Source organism: Natrix helvetica (genome assembly GCF_964273705.1).
Source record: "Natrix helvetica genome assembly, chromosome: 3".
In the NCBI taxonomy this organism is placed as follows: Eukaryota; Metazoa; Chordata; class Lepidosauria; order Squamata; family Natricidae; genus Natrix; species Natrix helvetica.
Genome location: NC_138549.1, coordinates 2,972,454 through 2,998,516, shown reverse-complemented (window position 1 = coordinate 2,998,516; position 26,063 = coordinate 2,972,454). Strand labels below are relative to the sequence as shown.

Below are 26,063 nucleotides of genomic sequence, written 5' to 3'. Positions count from 1 at the left end.
GAAAATCCTGTCAAGCATCGGAGTGTCAATCACATGACCGTGGTCATAAATGTGAAAAGTCATAAGTCAGTGCTGTTGTAACTTCAAACATTCACTAAGTGAATAGTTTTAATCCAAGATCTATCTGTATAGTTCTCCTTCTGTTGCTTGTCATATTTCAGTGAATATTCCATCAGTTCCTGTAGCCTTCCAGTTTGCTAATGCCTAGTGCGCTAATCTCTCTTTTTCCTCCAGTATTAGGGAGTCTTATAAATAGGGAATATCTTCTAAAGTATCTCAGGAATATACAATATTTTGGAATAGTCCTTCCATCCTTCTTTATTGCTTTTTGAAATAATTACTGCCTGTAGGAAAAGAGCAGTCAGAAAGCGTAAACACGCCATTAGCTTAGAAGCTTTACATTGTCACAAATGTTCCAATTCCTCCTGAATTCCCTTGAATTCTTATCTGGTGCCACTTTAGTGTTGAACTGAGTTGGCCAGATTCTTGTGTATACCCTTGAATCAATTTTCAGTGCTACAACCTCACCAGTGGCCCTTATTCTTTGCACCTCGTATTAATTTGATCAGTACCGTGTTTCCCCAAAATATGTCATGTCATGAAAATAAGGCCATGCCAGATTTTTGGGGTGAACAAAAATATAAGCCCTCCCCTGAAAATAAGCCCCTTGGACAACCCCCCCCCCTCCGGCCAGGCAGAGTGCCACTAACTGACCTAGCGGTATCCTGAAGGCGCCAAGCTGCTGGGACCGGGAGGGGGAAGAGGCGTTTGCACGACTTGGCATCTTCGGGATACCGCTGGGTTGGTAAGTGGCACTGCCTGGCCGGAGGGGAGTTGTCCAAGGGACTTATTTTCGGGGGAGGGCTTATATTTTTGCCCACCCCAAAAATCTAGCATGGCCTTATTTTCAGGACATGTCATATTTTGGGGCGAACAAAGAGCTGGGACAGAGAGTCTTCCGGCAGTGGCTGGAGTGCGCTTCCTGCTCTATGGCCAAGCTGCACAAGTGCCTGCTCCTCCCCCCTCTGGCTCCTGCCATTTGGCGCCTTCAGGATACCGCTAGGTCGGTGAATGGTGCTCTGGCTGGCTGGCAAGGGGGGTTGCTGGGCGGCTGCCCGTGAGCATGGCCACCTCATGGCTGCTGTGTTGCACTGCACTGCAACACAGCCGTTCGCCCCGGAGGCTGTGCCCGCGTCCTCCTGTCCCCACGCCAGGCTCTTCGGGAGCCCGCTCACAAGAGCAGCCGCCCAACAACTCCAAAACAATAAGCTCCCCCCTTGATAATAAGGCCAAGGCCATATTTTGGGGGGGTCAAAAGACATAAGACCCTGTCTTATTTTTGGGCAAACACGGTACAAGTTCATATATTCCTATATTGTATGTGTGTGCAGTATGTGTTGCTGACTCGGATCTCTTAATTTCTTATCATTCTGTGTTTTTTCCTCCCCCGTAGAAATGTTACGAACACAAGCAGTACAAAAATGGCCTCAAATTCTGCAAGATGATCCTCTCCAATCCAAAGTTTGCTGAACACGGAGGTACGTTTGAAATATCGGTTACTTTATTTCCTTAAAATGATGTAGTTGTGTTTTGTTTACTAAGAGCTTTTCAAAGGCAGTTGTCTCGCAAATAATAATGAATAATAATGAAGAACGGTTTCTGGAACCAGGCATGACTAGTCTAGGGAAGAGAAGGACCAGGGGAGACATGATAGCAGTCTTCCGATATTTGAGGGGCTGCTACAGAGAGGAAGGGGTCAAGCTATTCTCCAAAGCACCCGAAGGCCAGACAAGGAACAATGGATGGAAGCTGAAGAAGGAGAGATTCAACCTGGAAATGAGGAGGAATTTTCTGACAGGGAGAACAATCAACCCATGGAACAGAAGTTGCCTTCGGAAGTTGTGGGAGCTTCATCCCTGGAGGCTTCCAAGAAGAGACTGGACTGTCATCTGTCAGAAATTGTGTGGGGCAGTGATGGCGATCCTTTTTTGGCTCACGTGCCAAAAGGGGGGGGGGAGCGCAGAGGGGTCGTGCGCAGGCGTGCCCCACCCATAATGTAATGCGTGACCCCCAGCGCACATGCATGCATCACAGGCATTTCCCCCCCCCCCCCCCATTTTTGCATGCTTTTTTTGCCCTCCCTGGGGAAGCCTCCAGAAGGTCCCCGAAGGCTCCAGAAGGCTTAAACCGGCCCTACGAGCAAACCAGAAGTCCGTTCTCGAACTTTTGGTTTGCCCGTAGGGCTGGTTTTTTACGCTCCAGAGGCTTCAGGGAAGCTCCTGAAGCCTCCGGAGGGCCTCTGAGGGTGATGGTGAGTCTGTTTTTGCCCTCCCCAGGCTCCTATAAAGTCTCTGGAGTCTGGGGAGGGCAACGCCTTGCGTGCCATAACAAATGGCTCCGCGTGCTACCTGTGCCACAGATTCGCCATCCTGGATGTAGGCTCTCCTGGTTGGGACGGGGGGGGGGGGGGGTTGGATTAGATGACCTACAAGGTCCCTTCCAACTGTTAATCTGTTAAGTCTCTTTCTGCTGTTACGTGTATCTCAAAAAGTGTCCATGAACTGGGAGAAGGTTTGAAGTTTTTAAGCTGAAGTGGATGAGGCTAATCGTCACATAAAAGAATTAAAATCCCAAATTGTCTTGTATGGGAAGCGGAAGTGGCGTTCTTCTCTCATATTCATGAGAAAGTCCAAAATGCCATCCTTCAGGGGTCTCACAGCTTGCAATCCCACAACCTCCCTTTGAAGGGATCAGAGGAACCTTGAGTGAAAGATTTTATGGAGCCTGATGGTCCCAAAGCAGAAACGGAGAATATGTATAGCAGGATCTCCATCTTTAACCAGGACAATCCTAGCTTTTCATTATCCTGGTTTAGGAGCTTTCGTGTCATCCTTGCTTCAAAATGCCACTGTTAAGGCAAGTTGGAAGATTATTTGGGTCTCCAGATTGAAATATTTCAGTGGGTGGGTAAGAGAGGATGAAAATTCAGGGGTGGGATTGAAAAATTTTAGCAGCCAGTTCTCTGCCCGGTTGTTGGATGGGCGTGGCCATGGAGCGCGTGGCCTCCTCACGGTGGGGGACAGACGGATGTTTTTTGCATCCCCAGGCTCCGGAGGGTTTCTTCAAGCCTCCGGGAAGGCGAAAACGGCATCCTCCGGAGGCCTTCCAGAAACAAGCCCGTTTTTCGCCCTCCCAGAACCTCTGTGCGGGCTCTGTACTTACCTGGCATGATGAACGGGCCGGGTGGAGACTCCTTAGAGGGGCGGGGTAGGGTGGGCGGGGCCAGCCGGTCCTTGCAAGAACCGGCTTGGCGAACCGGTGCGAACCGGCTAAATCCCAACCTTGTGGAAATTCAGTCTTCCTTAAAGCATATTTAAAGGGTATCGCTCGATTCAGTATTCAAAAAGTTTACCGTCTTTCTTTCCCCAGAGACGCTGGCCATGAAAGGCCTGACGCTGAATTGTTTAGGGAAAAAAGAAGACGCCTACGAATTTGTTCGGAAGGGTCTGCGCAACGATGTCAAAAGTCATGTTTGTATCCTTGGAAATTGTACTTCGGGTTTTGGCTGAAGAGCTCTGCTCTCAAAGCTCATTATGAAATAGGCCAGTGTCTCCTCTACACAAAGTGAATTAAAGGGATTTTTTAAATAAAAGATTACTCTCCCTTATCAGGTTGGGGAAGAGAAGGGACCCTCCCTAGTATTGGACTTTAAAGGTGGGGAGGGGAGAAGATAAAGGTACTCCTCGACCTATGAACACAATTGAGCCCAAAGAATTCTGTGGCTAAGTAAAACATGTATGAAGTGCGTTTTGCTCCATTTTACGACCTTTCTTACAGTTCTTAATTGAATCTCTGCAGTTCTTAAGTCAGTAACCCGGTTGTTAAATGAATCTGGCTTCCCCATAGACCAGTGATGGCTAACCTTTTTTGTCCTCGCGTGCCGAAATCGAGGTCCACGTGTCCACACCCACAGTGCAATGCGCCCCACCCTCCGTCCCCCTGCGCATGTGCGCATGATACCCCCCTGTGCTTCCCCCACCCCCTGCGGATATGCGCCTCCCCAAAGCCTCCTGGGACCAAAAACGTGCCCCTGAGGAGGATCCGACCCTCCCATGCCCCATTTTGGGCCTAGCAGGCCTCCCTAAAGCCTCAGGAAACTGCGATCCCCCCGCCCCTGTGCATGACGCATATGCGCACAATCCCCATCCTGCCCCCACGCATACGTGCACGTCTCCCACATGCGCAGTAGAGAACCGAAAGTCAGCTGGCCGCGGGGAGGCGGCAACGCATGCGTGGCAGAGCTGAGCTGGGTGACAGCTTGCGTGCCCTCAGAGAGGGTTCCGTGTGCCACCTGTGGCTCATGTGCCAAAGGTTCGCCATCATGGTTGTAGACGATGTTTGTCAGAAGGTTGCAAAAGGAGACCCCGGGACACAGCAACCATCATAAATATGAGTCTGTTGCCAAGTGTCTGAATTTTGATCACGTCACCATCGGGATGCTAGGCAGATATTTCTCTCTCTGGTCACACTGAGATGGCATCTGTTGAACAAAACTCTGTATTGGCAACAGGAAGGTCATCCGGCCATTAAACCACTGCTAATTCCAGTCAGTTGCCCAGACTCCATCCTGGCAAGGGATTATGGGATTGTTAAAAGATGATGATGATGATGATGGGGACACTGCAACGGACATGTGTAAAAGGTTCCTAAGTCCGCTTTTTCACTGCAATTGTAACTTTGAACCGTCACCAAACAAACTGCTATAAGTTGAGGACTCCCTGTACAATGTCAGACTTCCGTTTATCCTTACACAATTAAATTAGATCTGCATTTCTTGTCTGGGCGACTGGCACCCCGTGATCCGCGAGTTGCACTAATGTTGGCCTAATTTGTCTTCGGCAACCAGGGTCTGTCTTTTTTCCTTAACTCTCGCTTAGGTTGGCATGTTTACGGACTCTTGCAGCGCTCTGATAAAAAATACGACGAAGCGATTAAGTGCTACCGAAATGCTCTGAAGCTGGATAAGGACAATCTGCAAATCCTCAGGGATCTTTCTCTCCTGCAGATCCAGATGAGAGATCTCGAAGGATATAGAGTGAGTGCTTACGTTTAATCAATCAACTGTTGTCGCCTTAAAATCCCATTTGTGCGCGGAACTTAAACACATTGAAATTCTACATGGATTTTTAGGAGAGAGAGAGAGAGAGAGGGAGGGAGAGGCAGACAGACAGAGAAAGAGAGAGACAGAAAGAGGGAGAGGGAGAAAGAGGCCTTTGAATTATATTGATGAAATTGAAAATTTACATAGTTTAATTTTCATAGTGTCTTAAATCTTGTCTATAGAATAGAATAGAACAGAACAGAACAAAACATAAGGGAATAAATGGGGAACTCATCAAATTTGCAGATGACACCAAGCTGGCAGGAATAGCCAACACTCCAGAAGACAGGCTTAAGATACAGAAGGATCTTGACAAACTTGAACATTGGGCACTATCTAATAAAATGAAATTCAATGGTGAAAAGAGTAAGGTTCTACATTTAGGCAACAAAAACGAAATGCACAGGTACAGTATAGGTGGTACCTTGCTCAATAGTAGTAACTGTGAAAGGGATCTTGGAGTCCTAGTGGACAACCATTTAAATATGAGCCAGCAGTGTGCAGCAGCTGCCAAAAAAGCCAACACAGTTCTAGGCTGCATCAACAGAGGGATAGAATCAAGATCACGTGAAGTGTTAATACCACTTTATAAGGCCTTGGTAAGGCCACACTTGGAATACTGCATTCAGTTTTGGTCGCCACGATGTAAAAAAGATGTTGAGGCTCTATAAAGAGTGCAGAGAAGAGCAACAAAGAGGATTAGGGGACTGGAGGCTAAAGCATATAAAAAATTGTTGCAGGAATTAGGTATGTCTAGTTTGATGAAAAGAAGGACTAGGGGAGACATGATAGCAGTGTTCCAATATCTCAGGGGTTGCCCCAAAGAAGAGGGAGTCAAACTATTCTCCAAAGCACCTGGGGGGTAGAACAAGAAGCAATGGGTGGAAACTAATCAAGGAGAGAAGCAACCTAGAACTGAGGAGAAACTTCCTGACAGAACAATTAATCAGTGGAACAGCTTGCCTCCAGAAGTTGTGATTGCCCCAACACTGGAAGTCTTTAAGAAGATGTTGGATAAACTATTAAATTCTTTAATAAATAATAATAATAAAACAAATAAAAAAGAAAAAAAAGAAAAAGAAAAATAGAAAATAAGAAGATGTTGGAGAGCCATTTGTCTGAAACAGTATAGGGTTTCCTGCCTAGGCAGGGGTTGGACTAGAAGACCTCCAAGGTCCCTTCCAACTCTGCCATTGTATTAAAAAACAGAGCAGAACAGAATTCTTTATTGGCCAAGTGTGATTGGACACCCAAGGGACTTGTCTTTGGTGCAGATGCTCTCAGTGTCCATAAAAAGACAAGATACATTAATCAAGAATCACCAGGTACAACACTAGAGGACCTCAAAAGTCCCTTTCAACTCTGTTATTCTGTTATTTTTGCCAACAGGTATGAATTTGCATTCATTCTGACTCTTATCTAGAAACCAAATTTTTAAATGAAGATTGTTAAAACTAATCCTCTAAAACCCCAAGTTTATCTCTGAGACAGCCTTCTTTGGATTTTCTGGTGGTTTTGCAATTTCGGAGGGTTTTGAGCCTTTGTATCATTGGTTTTTGATCTTTCTATTAAGAACATACATTGTTTGGAATGCTGTTTTTAGTTGTCTTTGTTGTTTCTTTAAAGGAAACCAGATATCAATTACTTCAGCTCCGACCCACTCAGAGAGCGTCCTGGATTGGCTATGCAATTGCATATCATTTGTTAAAAGATTACGACATGGCCTTAAAATTATTAGAAGAATTTAGGAAAACCCAACAGGTGAGATTTTATTCAAAGGAGACCCATCCTAATATCAGTGGTAATTCCAGTAGTAATCGGCACACTGGGAGCTATTCCCAAAGCACTGGAATTACATTTAAAACAGTTAAAACTTGACAAAATCACCATCAGTCAAATGCAAAAAGCTGCACTGCTTGGATCTGCACGTATATTACGAAAATACGTTACGACGTCCTAGGCCCCTGGGTGGGGCCCGACTAGTAATCAATGCCAAATCCGGCGAAACAACTGGCCGCTGTGATACAATTGTATAATAATAATAATAATAGTTCTTTGATGTAGTAACGCTTTCCAACTGAATACCAATCGATGGGGTTATTTTTTCCAGGTGCCCCCTAACAAAATAGACTACGAATATAGTGAATTAATATTGTACCAGAACCAAGTGATGAGAGAGGCAGATCTCTTTCAAGAATCTTTGGACCATATAGAAACTTACGAAAGGCAAATCTGCGATAAACTCATGATAGATGAGATTAAAGGTACTTTCTTTTGATAAGCCGTTAATTATCCTTAATTTTTCCTTTTTCTTCCTTCCTTCCTTCCTTCCTTCCTTCCTTCCTTCCTTCCTTCCTTCCTTCCTTCCTTCCTTCCTTCCTTTCATGGAACTCAGAGATTGGGGTTTTTTTGCACCGTCTCTTTGTCTATAAAGTGCAATTTAGAAAACATAACTTTTCTCAATCATTTTAGACTCTTAAGGTTTGTGATGCTGATTGTCGTTTCACAGCTGTGATACGGTGGCACCGTTTGAGTGCTCCAAGATTGGGGCACGGATAGCACTAAGAGCACTGCACAGGAGCACTACTTTCCCACCTCAGCCCTGTTCGTGGCTGACAGCATGTTATGGTTGGAGTAGACCCGTTGGTTAGATGTCAAGATTATCTATACGCATATTATTTTAGGAGGAAGTGTATTTGCTGCTCTCTGAGGTTGGTGGTTTTCTTGCAGACGTTTCGTGTCCCAAACTAGATAACATCATCAGTGCTAGAAGCGTGGAGGAGAAGAGAAGGAAGGAGGAGAAAGAGGAGGAGAAGGAGAAAGAGGAGGAGGAGGAGAATAGGAAGTGGAGGGGAGGAAGAGAAACGATGACAACAACTGTGGGATCCTTTGTGCTCCCTGAACTTGGATTTTTTTTTTTTGCAACGTTTCATGACCCGACTAGGGAACATCATCAGTTCTAGAAGGGATTGGGGTTTCCAAAGAAAGGAAGGAAGGAAGGTAGGAGGAGGAAGAAGAGAATGCATAGGGGGAGGGGGGTCCCTTGGTCCTTTCTGAGGTTGGTTGTTTTCTTGCATTGGATAATGTTTCATTATCCAAATTAGGTAACACCATGAGTGTTAAATCACTAGCACTGATGACGTTACTTAGTTGGGTAATGAAACGTCTACGAGAAAACAACCAAGTTCAGAGAGCACCAAGGATCCCTCATTTCAACCCCGAGCTACCCTTTATTGCAAATGTAAGAATCGATCCTTTTCAGCGTCCAAACTTTTCCATTCTTTTCTTAAAGTCAGGTGTGATTATGTTGTTGCTGCAGGGGAAATGCTGCTGAATTTGGGACGCCTGGAAGAAGCGGCTGGAGTATATCGGGAACTGATTGATCGGAATGCAGAATGTTGGAGTTACTACGAGGGCCTGGAAAAAGCTTTGCGGCCACGTAAGCGACGGAATTGTACATTTCGCTTCAAGCATTTTAGGAGCGGGGCTTTGAAAAAATATGGTGCGCCATTGCATTTAGGGAAACACAGATAGTCCCTGACTTACGACCCGAATTGAACCCAAACTTTCTGTGGCTGAGCAAGGAAGTTGTTAAGCGAGATTTTGTCCCATTTTACGACCTTTCTCCCCACAGTTATTAAGTGAAACAACATGGTCGTTAAGTTAGTAACACGGTCCTTCAGTGAATCTGGCTTTACTTGTCAGAGGGCACAAAAGGGGATTGCGTGACCCAGGGACACTGCAACCGTCATAAGTACATGCCAGTTGCCAAGTGTTTGAATTTTGATCACATGACCCACGGGGATGTTGCAGTGGTCATAAGTTTTGAAAAACGGTCATAAGTCACTTTTTTCAGTGCCGTTGTAACTCTGAATGGTCACTAAATGAACTTGTATTTTGAGGACGACCTGTAAATATTCACTAAGCTTAAAACTTTGTGTTGCATTGTAGCGATTGATTGCAACTCCACTGTAAGAAATTCGTTTCAACATGAAGATATTTAACTATTTCAGTCATTTGTTGTTCGTGAAAACCGGCCTTTCCAATTAAATATTCTATTTATTTATTTTATTTTATTTGTCAATAAGTACAAGGAAACAAGTATGAAAAACACATGAAAAAATGGCACAAATAAATGGATGAAATAAGCAAAACATAGCCATAAACACATAAAAAGAGTACATATAAATGTACATATAAATAATATTCCTTCTAGTAATTTTGAGCTGCTCTTTGGGAGGGGATTCAATGCTCTGCATTTATTTGGAAACGAAGTAAAAAGCGTATTAAATTATAACTCGGATTAAGTGGAGCTGCACGCAAAATTAAATGAAGGGAAGATGGGTGGGGACGCTAATTGTTGGGATTCACACAACAAAACACACTCGTTTTCCGAAGTGGATTGGGAACTGTAAAATGATTTGTAAAAACAAAATAAAGATATTGGATTTAATGCTTACGCAAATATGGATTCAGGTTTTTCCGCTCGCAGGAAAACTTTAGATGAGTGAAAATGAATAATTGGATTTAGTTCAGCACAGGAATGTGGTCTTGTGCTAAATTGCTGCTTGTCCCTGAACTGTGTGATTTTAAGGCATAACAACTCCCAATTTTACACTTGTCCTCCATCGATAGATTCTTTAGAAGAGAGGCTGGAATTGTATGAAGAAATAAGCAGACGACATCCACGGGCCGTTTCCCCTCGAAGGCTTCCTTTAAACTTTGTCACAGGTAACGTTGCTGTCTTTATATCGTACAACTCCACAATACTTAAGAAGTATCTCCCCCCTCCCCCATTTGCATTTCATCTACAGTGGAAGATTCGTCTTTGGTTTTCTTTCAAAATGTATATTTTATTTTGTTTAAATCCCGCCGTGAACGCCCTGTGATTGTTGTTAATTCCACCCAGAGATGTTAAGCAGTAGTAGCAAATCAGTGGTGAAATTCAATTTTTTTTACTACCGGTTCTGTGGGCGTGTTCTTGGTGAGCGTGGCAGGGGAAGGATATTGCAAAATCTCCATTCCTACCCCACTCCAGTGGAAGGATACTGCAAAATACCCATTCCTTCCCCACTCTGGGGCCAGCCAGAGGTGGTATTTGCCGGTTCTCCAAACTACTCAAAATTTCCGCTACCAGTTCTCCAGAACCTGTCAGAACCTGCCGAATTTTACCTCTGTAGCAAACCATCATGTACGATACATTACAAGTTTTGAGAACGAATTTGTCCCAAGCAATCTTTAAAAAAATCAGGTTGCTTCACTGCAATCTACATATATTATGTTAATGGACCCTATTTCCATAATTTTTCAAGTGGAGTGCAAATTACGGTATGAACTTCTCGAAATAGGTGTTTGTTTGTTTTTACATTGTTATCTTTGAGATTTTTCATCGTTTATGCAAAAGGAATACAGACTTATTGTAATGTAATCTGTACCTTTTTCTAGGTGAAAAATTTAGAGAATTGTTGGATAAATTCTTAAGAGTTAACCTCAGTAAAGGTTGCCCGCCCCTGTTTACAACTTTGAAATCTTTGTACTACAGTACAGAAAAGGTGAGTTTTCTTACAGCACCAGTCTGCACGCACACCTTTGTATCAATAAAACAGCATTTGTATATTTCTCCAATCGTTCAACAATAATTGTTATTTCTGGCAATATCTGTTGGATGCAACTGGTGGGGAAGTAGGTTCTTGTTTTTTTAAAAAAGTCAGATTATACTACTCATTGTCACTTCAAGGAAGTGTGGATGCATTAATTCTCACAATGGAAGCATTAATGGGAGTTGGCAGAGATGATCAAATTAATTGCTTTAATCAAAGAAAAGGATACGTTCCATTTTATTTTAACTTGGAGCGCTTTAGATTCTGTGCTCAAGGTAGAAAAACTGAAATTCTGACTTTGGGATTGGCTGATTAGATAAGTGTGTGATTGCAGAAATGGTTACTATATGCAAAAGTAAAAAAAAATGAGGTTGTAATGTGTAATGCCTTTATTCTTCCATGCTGAAAATATTTGAAAGTCAATGTTTTTTTTTTACCCTGTACTTTTCTCTCCCCTCCTTTCTCCTTCTCACTATTTTCACACTATTTTTCCTTATTTTTTACATTTTGATACGTTGAATAAAAATTTAAGGAAAAAAAAGAAAGAATGAAAATACCCAGCATTTTAGTTGGGAAAATAACTGTTGCAGAAAAAGACTCTAGATGGCAGCAAAGAGAGGCAGGCAACTCTTTATCACCATCTAGTGGTTTTCCAAGGAGGTGTTTTCCAGAATGTACAACAATGAGCTGTACAGAAACTACCTTAACATTCTGTCAAGTTAACAAATTGCAATGTTTGTTGTTCGTTGAGTGATGTGCTTTATGGAGAGAATGAATGAACGTTAATTGAGACAGTAATGCCAGGAATATTTTGACACAACTTTCTTAACTCTCTTTTGCAGATTTCAACAATCCAAGAGCTGGTAATTAGTTATGAAGCTTCTTTGAAAACGTGTCACATGTTTAGTCCAGACGGTAAGCTTCGGTCCTGAGGAACATAGCTAAAATGCAAAGTTTAATAAGTGTAATTTGGCCCGGTATTGTTGTGGCCCACCAGCAGCCACTGGAGCTGTCAGGAGATTGGGACAGTGAGGAGGTTGGGGAGGAACATGGGCCAGTCCTGGAGTCTTGGGAAGGCTCGGATGAGGGCTCTGTGTTGGAGGCAGAGGTGGGGCCAAGGTCGTCTGGCAATTCTCAGCTGCCTTCCGGGGTTAGACAGCAGTGAGGCAGAAGAACAGCTGGAGCCTGTTCCCAGTGTGTGCATGCGCAGAGCTGCCAGAAGAAAAGAACAGCTCAGAAATCAGGATTGACTTGGGAGTAAAGCCACAGGTGGATGGTGAATGGACCCTCCCATAGGACATAAAAGAGGAGCGAAAGGCGAGTGGGCTTTTGCAGGAAACAATTCATTCGTTCATTTCAGGAGTGTGAAGATCTGTCCGTGAATCTCAGAGACTCTGTGCCAAGCCTTTCCTTGCACAGCACCTGATTTGGGAAATATTAACTTGGCAGCTTTCCAAGCTAGATAAGGTCTGTGGTCATAAATTCCCCTTTGAAAGACTGTTTACCAGCTTTTGCTGAATGTGAATGGGCGGAATTCACATTTGTTTAATAAAAGGATTTTTGTTGGGACTAGGAATCTGCTTCATGCTTTTGGGGAGAAGCCTAAGTCAGGACAGGTATATCTTCACAGGAGAATCCGTTTTCTTAAGAACCAAGCCTTTTGATCATATATACTTCTAGGTTAAGCGTTGCAAATTGTTCTGTGTGTGTTGCAGAAAATGGAGAGCAGGAACCGCCCACAACGCTTCTTTGGGTTCAGTATTTCCTTGCGCAGCATTTCGACAAGATTGGCCAATTTTCCTTGGCATTGGATTACATCAATTCTGCTGTGACGAGTACGCCAACCTTAATAGAGCTGTTCTATTTGAAAGCCAAAATTTACAAGGTAACGGCCCCTTCCTTAACTACCCCATATTCGGAATATGTGAATCTTGGTGTGTTTATATTTCATGTAACCTGATAATGCATCTAAACACAAAGGTTAGATAGTGGAGAGCAGGATGGTTTGACTTGTAGAATAGAATAGGGTAGGGTAGAATAGAATGGAATGGAATAGAATCAATCCAGAAAAAATAGAACAGAAAAATAGAGTAGGGTAGAATAAATAGAAAACAGAACAGAATAGAAGATTGACAGAATAGAATAGGGTAGGGTAGGGTAGAGTAGAATAAATAGAAAGTAGAATAGAATGGAACATCAGTGGAATGGAATGGAACGGAATGGAACAGAACAGAATAGAAAATAATATTTATTAAGTCATTTGACCTTGTAGAAAATATCTGTGTGTTGATACCCAACACACAAATGTCAATTCAGAACACAACATGATGTGAGAGTGCCAGCAACCTCTGAAACTGTAATATCAGGAAGAAAGGGAATTAGGATTTAGCTTTTATACTATTTTTTGTTCTTGAGAAAACCTAGGTTTGTTCTACACTCTAATGCTCTGCAATTATGGATGTGATTTGTCAGCCGTGACAGTTTTCTAATTATGATTTTGTTTCTTGATCAGTGTATTCTAGTTTATTGACATAGGACAGAGAGGGCTGTAATTTTATCCTCCGCTAACGTTTCGAGCGAAGGGAAGGTTTTTCAAACACTACCTTTCCAAACGCTGCATAGCGCCCTTCTTATTGAACGGAAATGAAATTGAAAATAGATTCTCTTGTCCCATAGCATGTAGGGAACCTCAAGGAAGCTGCCCGATGGATGGACGAGGCCCAGTCCTTGGATACGGCAGACAGATTCATCAATTCCAAGTGTGCAAAATATATGCTGCGAGCAAATCTCGTCAAGGAAGCAGAGGAAATGTGTTCCAAATTCACACGGGTAAAAGAAAAATAATTATGTTATCACAAAAGATCAATAGAAGTAAAGCTTGATTTTCTTTTTTCTTTTAAAGAATGCATCTGTTGCTTACCGAGTCATCTCAAATACACTTTTGATACTGTATATTTACAGATGCCTGTTAAGCATAAAGTGGCACTGTGTGGGTTTTTTAATTGAGTAGTGATACATTTTAGGAAGAACACACTTAATTGTAGTGTTTAAAATGTGGAACTATAACATGGAGTAGTTCATTATAAATGACTTGCAAATATGTTCTATTCCATCCATCCATCTATCTATAAATGGCTCTGTGTGTGTATGTATGTTCCAGCATAACTCTGGAACGCCTTGAGCAATTTCAACCAAACTTGGTACACAGATTACTTACTCACTGGAAACAAATACTGTGGGGGTAAGACAACCCTAACACCCCCTCAGGGTGTGTGTTCTGTTAAGATATAGCCTGTTGTGCCTTAAAATGGCTTCTGCCATACTGCCTTCAAATGGCTTTAAATGGCAGTAGTACAATGCTGTTGGGTTTGCCACGGTAATGGCTTCATAGTACTCTACAAGGGGGCTTCCTCTGGTAAGGGGGAAAGTCAACATTAGAAACATTAGTTTTTCCTTTATCAAGCTGCTAGTGCAAATGACATGTTCATTCCTTGCGTTACAAATTACAGCCTTGTTCAGTTCCTTGTGAAAGGAATTGGTTGTATTTGGTTTTCTTAGCTTCAAATCCCACATTTGAGGATAAACGGCGTAGAAGATAGTAGACCAATATCTAGCGAGATATTGCTAAATTTCTCTCTCTGGGCACAATGAGAATATATCTGTTGAACAGAACTCCCCAGTGGTGACAGGAAGGGCAGCTGGCCAGTAAACATTCAGCTCCATTCAGTTGCCCAGACTCCACCCCAGAAGGGATTATGGAGTCGTTAAAAGAAGATGATCTAAACTAGAAATTATTTCTAAAGTGCTTTTCTTATTTTCCAGGAAGGGACTTCCGCCACGGAGAATCTGAATGAAATGCAGTGTATGTGGTTCCAGACGGAATGCGCCCTCGCTTTTCAAAGATTAGGGAAATACGGGGAAGCTTTGAAACAGTGCCACGAAATTGAGAGGGTAAGTCGAACAATGGATGGGATACACACACACACACACACACACACACACACACACACACGATTATACCACTTCCCCTAATGGACTTCTGCTTGGCACCAGACGTTGTGGGTGCTTCATCACTGGAGGCTTTCAAGAAGAGACTAGACAGTCACTTGGTTGAAATGGTATAGCTTCTCCTGCTTGATCAAGGAGGTGGACTAGAAGACCTCCAAGGTCCCTCCAGCTTCGCTTCTATTCTATTCTATTCTATACAATACAATACAATACAATACAATAGCAGAGCTGGAAGGGACCTTGGAGGTCTTCTAGTCCAACCCCCTGCCTAGGCAGGAAACCCTATACTGTTTCAGACAAATGGCTATCCAGCATCATCTTATTTTCTATTTTTCTTTTTCTTTTTTTTCTTTTTTATTTGTTTTTTTATTAATTTTTATTAAAGAATTTAATAGTTTATCCAACATCTTCTTAAAGACTTCCAGTATTGGGGCATTCACAACTTCTGGAGACAAGTTGTTCCACTGATTAATTGTTCTCACTGTCAGGGAATTTCTCCTCAGTTCTAAGTTGCTTCTCTCCTTGATTAGTTTCCACCCATTGCTTCTTGTTCTACCCTCAGGTGCCTTGGAGAATAGCTTGACTCCCTCGTCTTCTATTCTGTTCCTTGTTCTATTCTAAATTTTATTCTGTTCTATTCTTTTTTATTGCTATTCTCTATTCCCGTGATGGCAAACCTATGGCACGCGTGCCAGAGGTGGCACACGGAGCCATTTCTGAGGGCACGTGAGGCATTGCCCTGTCAGCTCCAGCTGATTTTTGACCTTGATATTTGGCCATTTTTCGCCCTCCAGGGGCTTCCCTAAAATCCATGTGCACATGTGTGGGGCGGGTGTGTGTGTGTGTCACGCATACATGTGGAGGGGGCATGGCGCAGGGGGGGGGGCATTAAATTATAGGGGTGCGTGCATCACTGCTCTATTCTGTTCTTTATTCTATTCTTTATTCTGTTCTTTATTCTATTCTATTCTAAATTCTATTCTATTGTATTCTTTATTCTATTCTAAATTTTATTCGGTTCTTTATTCTATTCTATTCTTTATTCTATTCTAAATTTTATTCTATTCTATTCTTTCTTATTGCCATTCTCTGTTCTATTCTTAGCAGGGGGCTGGACTAGAAGACCTCCAAGGCCCCTTCCCCCTCAGCCGTTACTCTGGGTCCTCTTGTGTATTTCAGCACTTCTTTGAGATCACGGATGACCACTTTGACTTCCACACGTATTGTATGAGGAAGATGACCTTGCGTGCCTACGTCGATCTCTTGAGGTTGGAAGACGTGCTGAGAAAACACGCCTTTTACTTCAAGGCCGCCCGATCGGCCATCGAAATTTACTTGAAGCTGCACGACCAGCCCTTGGCCAGCGAGAACAAAGAGCAGGAAGTGAACTCAGGTATCGGAGCTCTCGCCAGGCAGGATTCGAATTCACTTCCCAAAGCGGGATTCCGGAAGTCAAGATGTGCTTCTAGGTTTTGTGTTTTAGAGGGCAAAGAGCATCCTGGGCGTAACCAGTATCTCTCAGCTTGGTTGTTTTCACACGGACGTTTCATTATCCAAACTAGGTAACCTTATCAGTGCACTGATGCTGCAACCTAGTTGGGTCATTAAACGTCTGCAAGAAAACAACCAAGCTCAGAGGGCACCAAGGACCCCACAGTTCAACCCTGAGCTAGAAATATTCTTCTTTATCAGTAATTAGAGTACAGGTAGCCTTTGACTTAGCAATAGCAATAGACTTATATACCGCTTCACAGTGCTTTTATAGCCCTCTCTAAGCAGTTTACAGAATCAGCCTCTTGGCCCCCCCAACAATCTGGGTCCTCATTTTACCCACCTTGGAAGGATGGAAGGCTGAGTCACCCTCGAGCCAGACAGGATCGAACTGCTAGCAGTGAGCCGAATTAGCCTGCAATACTGTATTCTAACTACGGAAGGAAGGAAGGAAGGAAGGAAGGAAGGAAGGAAGGGGAAAAGGAATAGTAATAGCAATAGCACTTAGAGTTATATACCGCTTCACAGTGCTTTTACAGCCCTCTCGAAGCAGTTTACAGAGTCAGCATCTTGACCCCCAACAATCTGGGTCCTCATTTGACCCACCTCGGAAGGATGGAAGGCCGAGTCAATCTTGAACTGGTCAGGATCGAACTTCCTGGCAGTAGGCAGAGTTAGCTGGCAATTGTGCATTCTAACCACTGGGAAGGAAGGAAGAAAGGAGAAAAGGAAGAGCATTAGCAGTAGTACTTATATATCGCTTCACGGTGCTTTCACAGCCCATTCTAAGCGGTTTACAGAGTCAGCCTCTTGCCCCCAGCAATCTGGGTCCTCATTTTACCAATCTCAGAAGGACGGAAGGCTGAGTCAACCTTGAGCTGGTCAGGATCGAACTTCCTGGCGGTGGGCAGAGTTAACTTACAATATGGCGTACCTCAATAGTTCATTTAAAAACTCTTTGAAATTATTGAAAACATTGGCATAGGACCTTTTCCCACACTTATGACCGTTGCAGTGTCCCCATGGTCACACTTGGCAACCGACTCATATTTACGTCCCGGACGGTCATGCGATCCCCCGTTTGCAGCTTTCTGACCAGCCAAGTCCATGGGGAAGGCAGACTTTACTCAACAACACAACCGTGTTACTAACTTAACGACTGTAGTGCTCCGCTTTGCAACAGTGGCAAGCAAGGTCGTAAAAGGGGGCAAAACACACTTAACAAACGTCTCACTGAGCAATGGAAATTTTGGGGCTCAGTTATGGTCATAAGTCGAGACTCATTCACACAGCAGCTTCAGTAGATGAATGCAAGAGCTGAATTTGTGTTTTGGTGCCCTTTGCAGGTTTTTTTTTAAAAAGTCTTCCTTCTCCTGACCTTGTAGCGGTAGTCCTTGACTTATAACAGCTCATTTAGCGACCATTCAAAGTTACAATAACACTGACAGAAGTGACGAATATTTTTCACACTTACAACCTTTATAACAGCCCCGTGATCACATGACCAACATCCAGGCACTTGGCAACTGGCATGTACTTTTGACGGTTGTAGCATCCTGCGATCCTCTTTACCAACCTCCTGATGAGAAAAATCCAGGGGGAAGCCAGATTCATGTAACAACCGTGTTCCTAATTTAACTGCAGTGATTCACTTAGCAAGAAGTGAATCACTGGCCAGAAAGGTTGTATAACGAGGTAAAACTCCCTGGACAAATGTTAACAGTTAACAGCAGATCAATTGTTGGCCGTACGTCGAGGCCTACCAGCCCGTGTCAAAATCAAAATCGGGAAAAATAATTCTGTTTCCTACAGAAAACCTTTCTGCCAAAGAACTGAAGAAAATGCTCAGCAAGCAACGGAGGGCGCAGAAGAAAGCGAAACTGGAGGAGGAGAAGAAACACGCGGAACGAGAGCGGCAGCAGAAGAGTCAGAAGAAGAAACGAGACGAGGAAGAAGAGGAGACCAGCGGCCCGAAGGAAGAATTAGTTCCTGAGAAACTGGAAAGGGTAAAAAACTCCACTTTTGCCTAATTCTAAGCAGCTGAGATTGTCCGTCCCGCACCGTCTTTTTTGGAGGTGAGGCAAATCTAATTCATAAAAAACTAATTAGAGGCAGTCCTCAATTTACGATCGTTCATTTAGTGACCGAAGTTCACTAAACAAACTGCTGCCATTCACCTCCAAACACACATAACCCTCCCAACTTGAATAAACTGACAACCCCCCCACTCCACCGTTCACAAACAAATCACAAACCCAACAACATACTTAAACCCATTAACCTTCAAAACAGCCCCCTCGTCCTTCTCCATGCTCACACAATAACCAAATACTACAACTCATCATCTTTTAACAACCACATAATCCCTTGCGGGGTGGAGACTGGGTGGCTGAATGGAGCTAGCAGAGGGTTTTAATGGCCGGATGCCATTCCCTATTGCCAATGCGGAGTTTTGTTCAGTAGATATATTCTCATTGTGCCCAGAGAGAGAAATATCTGCCTCTACCTAGGATCGAACTCACAGCCTTGTGATTGTGAGGCGAGAGCGCCACCTCTAGGCCACTGCACCATTCCAGCCAAATACTACAACTAACACACACAGTCCGTCTGTCGTCCCCCCCCCCCCCCCAAGCAAATACCTCTGAATTTTGATCACGTGACCTTGGGAACCTGTAACAGTCGAAAGTGTGAAAAACTGTCATAAGTCATTTTTTTCAGAGCCATTTTAACTGGTCACTAAATGAACCGTTGTAAGTGGAGGGCTGACCTCTCTCTCTCTCTCTCTCCTGGTAGCAACACTACTCAAACGTTATGAAAAAGAGGGAAAGTGCAAACACTCCAAATTATGTCGCGCTGACGCCTTGAGATTCTTTTCACGCGCTCTGGTTTGTAACCTCGGTTTTCTGTTGTTGGGACAGGTGGAGAATCCGTTGGAGGAGGCGATTAAATTCCTTATACCTCTGAAGAACCTTGCGGCCGAAAACATACACACACATCTACTAGCCTTTGAAATCTACTTCAGGAAAGGTAAAATGCGTGCAGTTGCAACATGGGCTATAAGGAGAGGATTTGAAGGCGGATGTACGTACTCTGCACTCTCCCACTTGTACATGCCGATCAGAGTGCGTTTTAATTCGTTTGCGCCTGAAATTATCAGTACAGAATACAGGTGGAAGTTGTAGATCAGTTTAATTAAATCTGTTTTAGATAGTACCATAATAGTCAGATAGGTTTCGTTTCCTGCATAAATGTATTCATCCTAAAGAAAGATGCTTGGCTGCCGTGTAATGTGCAGTATTTCTGTAATTTATGTAGTTTATATAGTCCAGTTCAACAAGCAGGCCTCTATGTCTGTGTGTGTGTGTCTACCTATCTGTCTATCTTCTCTTCTCTATCTATCTATCATCTATCTATCTATCTATCATCTATCTATCTATCTATCTATCTATCTATCTATCTATCATCTATCATGTATCTATCTTATCTCTTGTCTGTCTGTCTGTCTCTATCTATCTATCTATCTATCTATCTATCTATCTATCTATCTATCTATCTATATCTATATATAATTGCTATCTGTCTATCTATCTTCTCTCATCTGTCTATCTTATCTCTCTTCTGTCTATCTATCTATCTATCTATCTATCTATCTATCTATCTATCTATCTATCTATCTATCTTATCTCTTGTCTGTCTATCTATATATATATATAATTTCTGTCTGTCTATCTATCTTCTCTCATCTGTCTATCTATCTATCTAGGATGGATGGATGGATAGATATAGATAGATAGATGAAGTGGATGGATAAATATTTGATAGAGATAGATAGATAGATAGATAGATAGATAGATAGATAGATAGATAGATAGATAGATAGATGATAGATAGATAGATAGATAGATAGACAGACATCTGTCTGTCTATAATATCTATCTAGATCTATATCTATCTATCATCTATCTATCATCTATCTATCTATCTATCTATCTATCTATCTATCTATCTATCTATCTCTAATATTTATCCATCCACTTCATCTATCTATCTATATCTATCCATCCATCCTATCTATCTATCTACCCACCCACCTACCTACCTATCTATCTATTGTCGTAAGTGTGAAAAACAGTCATAGGTCACTTTTTTCAGTTCCGTTGTGACTTGTTATAAGTTGAGGATTCGCTATAGTGACCACCCCGGGTCTGTTCTTCTGTTGTAAGCCCCTTCCCACAGGGAATTGATGTCAATAGCATAGCCTTATTTAAAATAATAAAATTGCCATTTCTTTTTTTCCTGTTTCATCCAGGAAAGTTCCTGCTAATGTTGCAGTCGGTTAAAAGGGCCTTTGCCATTGGTGATAACAATCCCTGGCTACATGAATGTTTGATCAAATTTTCCAAGTGTGGTAAGTGCAAAATAAAACCGGCCCCTTTGCTGTAACATTCGGCTAAGTTTCCTCAAAATGAAACCAAACAGCACACCTGAATCAAGATTTTCTTTGTACTCCTAGTGTCGAATCACAGCAATTTGCCAGAAATCGTGAACAAGGTTCTTACGCAAGAAATGGAGAAGATCTTTATCAGCAAAGATTTGGAAAGTTTCAACGAAGAATTTCTCAAACGTAATTCTACCTCTATACGGCACCTGCTCTCAGGTATGTATGGACAGGTGGGCTTACAAAGCTACATTTCCCTGCAGGAATAAACTTGTGTGGCCGAGCACAGCAACAACACAATCGCACGTGTTCAAATCATGAGGCAAAGTTTTGCAAATTCATTTCCACTTCGTTGTACAGGCAGTCCTCGACTTACAGCCACGATCCAGCCTAGCCTTTATGTTGCTAAGTGAGATATTAATGAAGTGAATTCTGCCCCATTTTATGACATCTCCTGCCAGGGTTGTTAAGTGAAAGTTAGTAACCCAGTTTTTAAGTGAATATGACTTCACTGGTCAGAAGGTCGCAACAGGGGATCACATGACCCCGGGACATGGCAACTGTCATAAGTACATGCCAGTTGCCAAGCCTCTAGATTTTAATCATGTCGTAAGTCACTTTTTTCAATACCGTTGTAACTTTAAACGGTCACTAACCGTTTTCCCCACATAATAAAAATATCTCATGCTCGTATTTCAGAACGGCGATCATAACATCTGGCAAATAAACATATTCCTCTAATGTCTAATAGATAAAATCAAATGTCTTTCATTTTTTAAAATCTTAATATACTCCTCTGTGTGATTGTTTCAGATAGATTAATGTAAAGAATAATGGGCTTCAGCAGCTAAAAACCTGGGTTTTTCTTTATATAAAACGAACATCCTTTTCTTTTAATAAGCTGCTTTTTTTTCCTCTTGGAGGTGCCAAAATGATGTATTTCCTGGACAATTCAAGGCAAGAGAAAGCAATCGCCATTGCTACTAGACTTGACGAAGCCATGAGGGACAGAAACGTGAAGGTAAATAACTGTTCTGACCGAGGCTTCCTGAGAGCCTGAAGCCAACTCCTTGTCCCAACAAAAACCCCTTTTATTAATTGACTGTGAATTCTGCTCATTCACATCCAGCAAAGTCTTTCGAAGGAGGATTTACGGTCACAGACCTTCTCTGCCTTGGAGAGCTGCCAGGCCAACATCTGCAAAACTTGGCATGGAGTCTCGTAGAGTCACGAACCAATTAAGCGAACTAATTGCCTCCTGCAAACTCCACTCCCCTTTCGCTCCTCTTTTATTCCCTCTGGGAGGGGCCATTCATCATCCACCTGTGGCCTTACTCCCAAGTCGACCCCTGTTCTTTAGCTGTTCCCTTCGTCTGCGCATGCGCACACTGGGAACAGGCTCCAGCTGTTCTTCTGCCCCACTGATGTCTGACTCTGAAGGCAGCTGATAGCTGGCATACGGCTCTGGCCCCCTCTCTGCCTCCGACGCAGAGCCCTCATCCGAGCCTTCCCCAGACTTCGAAACTGGTCCAGGTTCCTCCCCAACTTCCTCACTGTCCAAATTTACAGCCATCTCTGCTGGCCGCTGGGGGGGTGGCACAACTATAACCATTTCCCCCCTAGTTTGGGATCCCAAATAGCACATGCTTTCAGTAGATGTTTGATTATTGCTTGGAGGAATGACCTCTCAGGTGGTAGGGACAAACTTCCATGTCCGGGGTAATTTTATATATGAAAAGTAAATCAGGAGGTCCAGGCAGATCAAGTGGGTATAAATATTTATTGCAAGCTTAAGCTGTCTACAAGAATCTGGCCAACTAACAGTCAAGGGAAATGAGCGGGAGATAAGAAAGGAATTCAAGGTGGGCTGGACTTAGCTCTCTTGCGGGCGCGCTGGGACTCGTGACTTATGATGTGTTGGACCCCTCCCTCAAGCTCAGCCTGGTCATCTCTACAGGTAGTTCTCGGCTTACAACCACAATGGAGCCCAAACTTTCTGTTGCTAAGTGAGACTCATTTGTTGAGTGAGTTTTTCCCCATTTTACAACCTTTCTTGCCATGGTTGTTAAGTGAATCCGTGTGGTCGTAAAGTTAGCAATGGTTATTAAGTGAATCTGGCTTCCCCAATGTCTTTCCTTGTCACAAGGTCACCAAAAGGGGTCATATGACTCTGGAACACGGCAACCGTCATAAATATGAGTCAGTTGCCAAGTTTCTGATTTTTTATCACTTGAGCAGGGGATGCCACAATAGTCGTAAATGTGGAAAACAGTCCGAAGTCACTTTCTTCAGCGCCGTGGTAAGTTCGAACGGTCACTAAACGAACTGTCGTAAGTGGAGGACTACAAGTATTACCGTATTTTTCAGAGTATAAGACGTTCCGGAGTATAAGACGCACCTAGATTTTGAGGAGGAAAACAAGGGAAAAATATCTGCCTCTGCCTCCCAGCAATTTGCCTCCTAGCAACAAACAGTATGGACAATATACACTGTTTGTAGTGTTATATTTGAGACTATACTTGTACAGATGCTGTTAAAATTGATGTGCTTTCTGAAAGTATAGTTATTCTCTGCTATTTAAAGAATAGCACTTTTTAAAACAAGAGCACTGGGCCTCTTCAGATCAAGCATTTATTTTAAAAAGCTTCTTTGTTTTGTTACGTTGTCTAGAACAATAACAAAGCAGTCTTTAAAAAATAAGTCTAATAATTTGAACGTTGTATAGGCATTTATAGTTGTTGACTTACCTCCTTGCAGCAAACAGCCTGATTAGCACAAGAAAAAAAAATCTGCCTCCCAGCAATTTGTCTCCTGGAGCAAACAGCAAGTTTCACTTTCAATTTCTCCCGATCATCAGCTGTTTCAGGCTGCAGGGATTGCTATATAGTTTATTGAAGGCGCCGCAAGCCCCCATTTCCCCCCGTTTGCGGCAAGGAGGTAAATTGCTGGGAGGTGGGTGGGGCTAAATTCGGTGTGTAAAACACACCCAAATTTTCACCCTCTTTTAGGGGGGGGGGGGGAAGGTGCGTCTTAATACTCAGAAAAATACGGTAAATCTGATGAAGAATTCTGCTTTTGATGCTTCTCCTTGTGTGTTAATCCGCAGATTTTAACAACGGTTTTGGATTTCTTGCGTGACGGCACCTTTGGCGGATGCCAAAGTCAGAGCGAGGCGTATCGGACCGCGTGTCACAAAATGTTCCCTTTAGCGACGGCCTTCATGTCTCCCACCAGTGACGAGGACGGTTGCTTTGCCCCTGTGAATCATATGGCCATCAATCATGAAGTGCTGACCAATGAGATTTGAAATAGAAGGCGGGACTAGCTCCTGATAGTCTAGGGATCGTCCGGGATCTTCCCGCTGCATCTCATCGGAACCACTCAGCTTTCCAACCCGGGAAACTGGAGGCAAATCTGCTCTGCTGGAACTCCCTTTTCCCTCAACAAGAGCTGCCAATAATTAATAGAAACAGCCTTTTTTTTGCATAATGCTGGGCGTGTTTATACTTTGTACAGCTATAAATCTTTCTATACTGAATCATCGACCCATAAAGTCCATTGAATATACCAATAAATACGATCACTTCTTCCAAAACGTGCAAGGAAGATGTCCATACGAGGAGAAGCTGAGAAGAGGCCGCCATCTTGACTCTGTCACCATCCATGTAAAGTCCTGCATGTGAAAGTTAACAAACCAGGATAAATATATCCTCAAAACATGTTTTTCCTCTGTTGTATGTTTCAATGGCGTCCTTGGTGCTCCCTTAGCTGCGTTGTTTTCTTGCAGACATTTCATTGCCCTGTTCTGATCAAGGCTTCCCCAGAGCAGGAAGCAAACTCCTTGTCCAGACAAAAACCCCTTTTATGAATTGACTGTGAATTCTGCTCATTCACAGCCGGCAAAGTCTTTCAAGGGAGGATTTACAGTCACAGACCTTATCTGGCTTGGAGAGCTGACAGGCCGGTATCCGCAACATTTGGCAAGGAGTCTTGGAGAGTCACGAACCAATTAAGTGAACTGATTGTCTCCTGCAAACTCCACTCCCCTGGCGCTCCTTTTTTATTTCCTCTGGGAGGGGCCATTCATCGTCCCCCTGTGGCCTTACTCCCAAGTCGACCCCTGTCCTTTAACTGTTCCCTTCGTCTGGCAACTCTGCACATGCGCACACTGGGAACAGGCTCCAGCTGTTCTTCTGCCCCACTGATGTCTTACTCTGAAGGCAGCTGATAACTGGCACAGGGCTCTTTGCCCTCTCTCTCCCTCCGACACAGAGCCCTCGTCTGAGCTTTCCCCAGACTCCAGGATTGGCCCATCTTCCTCCCCAACCTCCTCACTGTCCGAATCTGCTGCTATCTCCACTGGCTGCTGGTGGGCCACAACATGCCCAATTAGATAACAAACACCCTGCTTCCTTCTTGCACTGATGACGTTACCTAGTTGGGTCATGAAACATCTGCAAGAAAACCACCAAGCTCAGAGAGCACCAAAGATCCTTTGTGTCAACCCTGAGCTACTAATATTATTTTCTATTTCTTTCAAAGCATGGGTCGCGATGGGTACTGGCATAGTTTCATCAGTTTTCTAGTATTGTATGGAAATTCTGATTCATTGGAAAAGTGATTTCGGATTTATAAAACGGAGAATGTGTTTTTTAAAGCTGTAAATTATTTTGGTTTCATAATGATTCTTTTCAACGATCCATTAAACCCTTAATGCTGTTAAGTTGAATTTTTAAGGAATTTTAAAAACATTTCACTTCCAAAACAAAAGGGAGAAAATTAACGGAGAATGCAGTGATCATAATAATTATGGTGAGCTACATTAAAATGTTCGAGAAAGGAATTGGAAACCAATAGTTGGAGGGAAAATATTATTGCATTGCATGTTGTAAAGCTGTTAACGTTAAGGTTGTTTTTTTAAAAAAAGCACAACTTTGGCTAATTATACATTGCATTTCATCTCCCCCCCCCGTTTAATTTTTACTGTATAAGTTAACTTACATGCATTTCACGTATAACATATCAATATTTTGATTCAGTTTTAAATGTCCCCCCCCCCCTTTTCAGGGGATAAATAACTATTCCTAAAAATGTAAAAGAAAATTCACTGTGGCTTGTATAAAAAAAAACCTTTTGTTTTGATGAGGAAAAAAAAACAATGGAACCAGTTTGTTTTCAATTTTTTTTTGAGTAATGTAAATATTTAAATGACGGAGGTCCTATGCAAAATTTAAAAAGGGAAGTTTTACCAAGATGTCACGAAGACAATCTCCTTTGTCATTTACTTAGGATCGATAGTTGAATGAAAACTTTACTGTAAAAAGTTCAACAATGTAATGCTGTAATAAATTATTTTGTACACTTA

General features: G+C 42.8%; 1 protein-coding gene across 1 annotated transcript; it reads left to right on the top strand.

The window, feature by feature from the left end:
- Window positions 1-1,458: 1,458 nt before the first annotated feature.
- Window positions 1,459-26,063, top strand: NAA16 (N-alpha-acetyltransferase 16, NatA auxiliary subunit). The gene is made up of 19 exons (XM_081947289.1): window positions 1,459-1,538; window positions 3,430-3,534; window positions 4,938-5,095; window positions 6,788-6,922; window positions 7,272-7,425; window positions 8,481-8,600; window positions 9,797-9,892; window positions 10,607-10,713; window positions 11,604-11,676; window positions 12,477-12,646; window positions 13,438-13,590; window positions 14,584-14,712; window positions 15,949-16,162; window positions 18,073-18,266; window positions 19,179-19,287; window positions 20,570-20,668; window positions 20,774-20,917; window positions 21,622-21,719; window positions 23,805-26,063. The coding sequence occupies exons 1-19, from the start codon at window positions 1,502-1,504 to the stop codon at window positions 24,003-24,005; spliced, it is 2,496 nt and encodes an 831-aa protein (XP_081803415.1). The 5' UTR covers window positions 1,459-1,501; the 3' UTR covers window positions 24,006-26,063.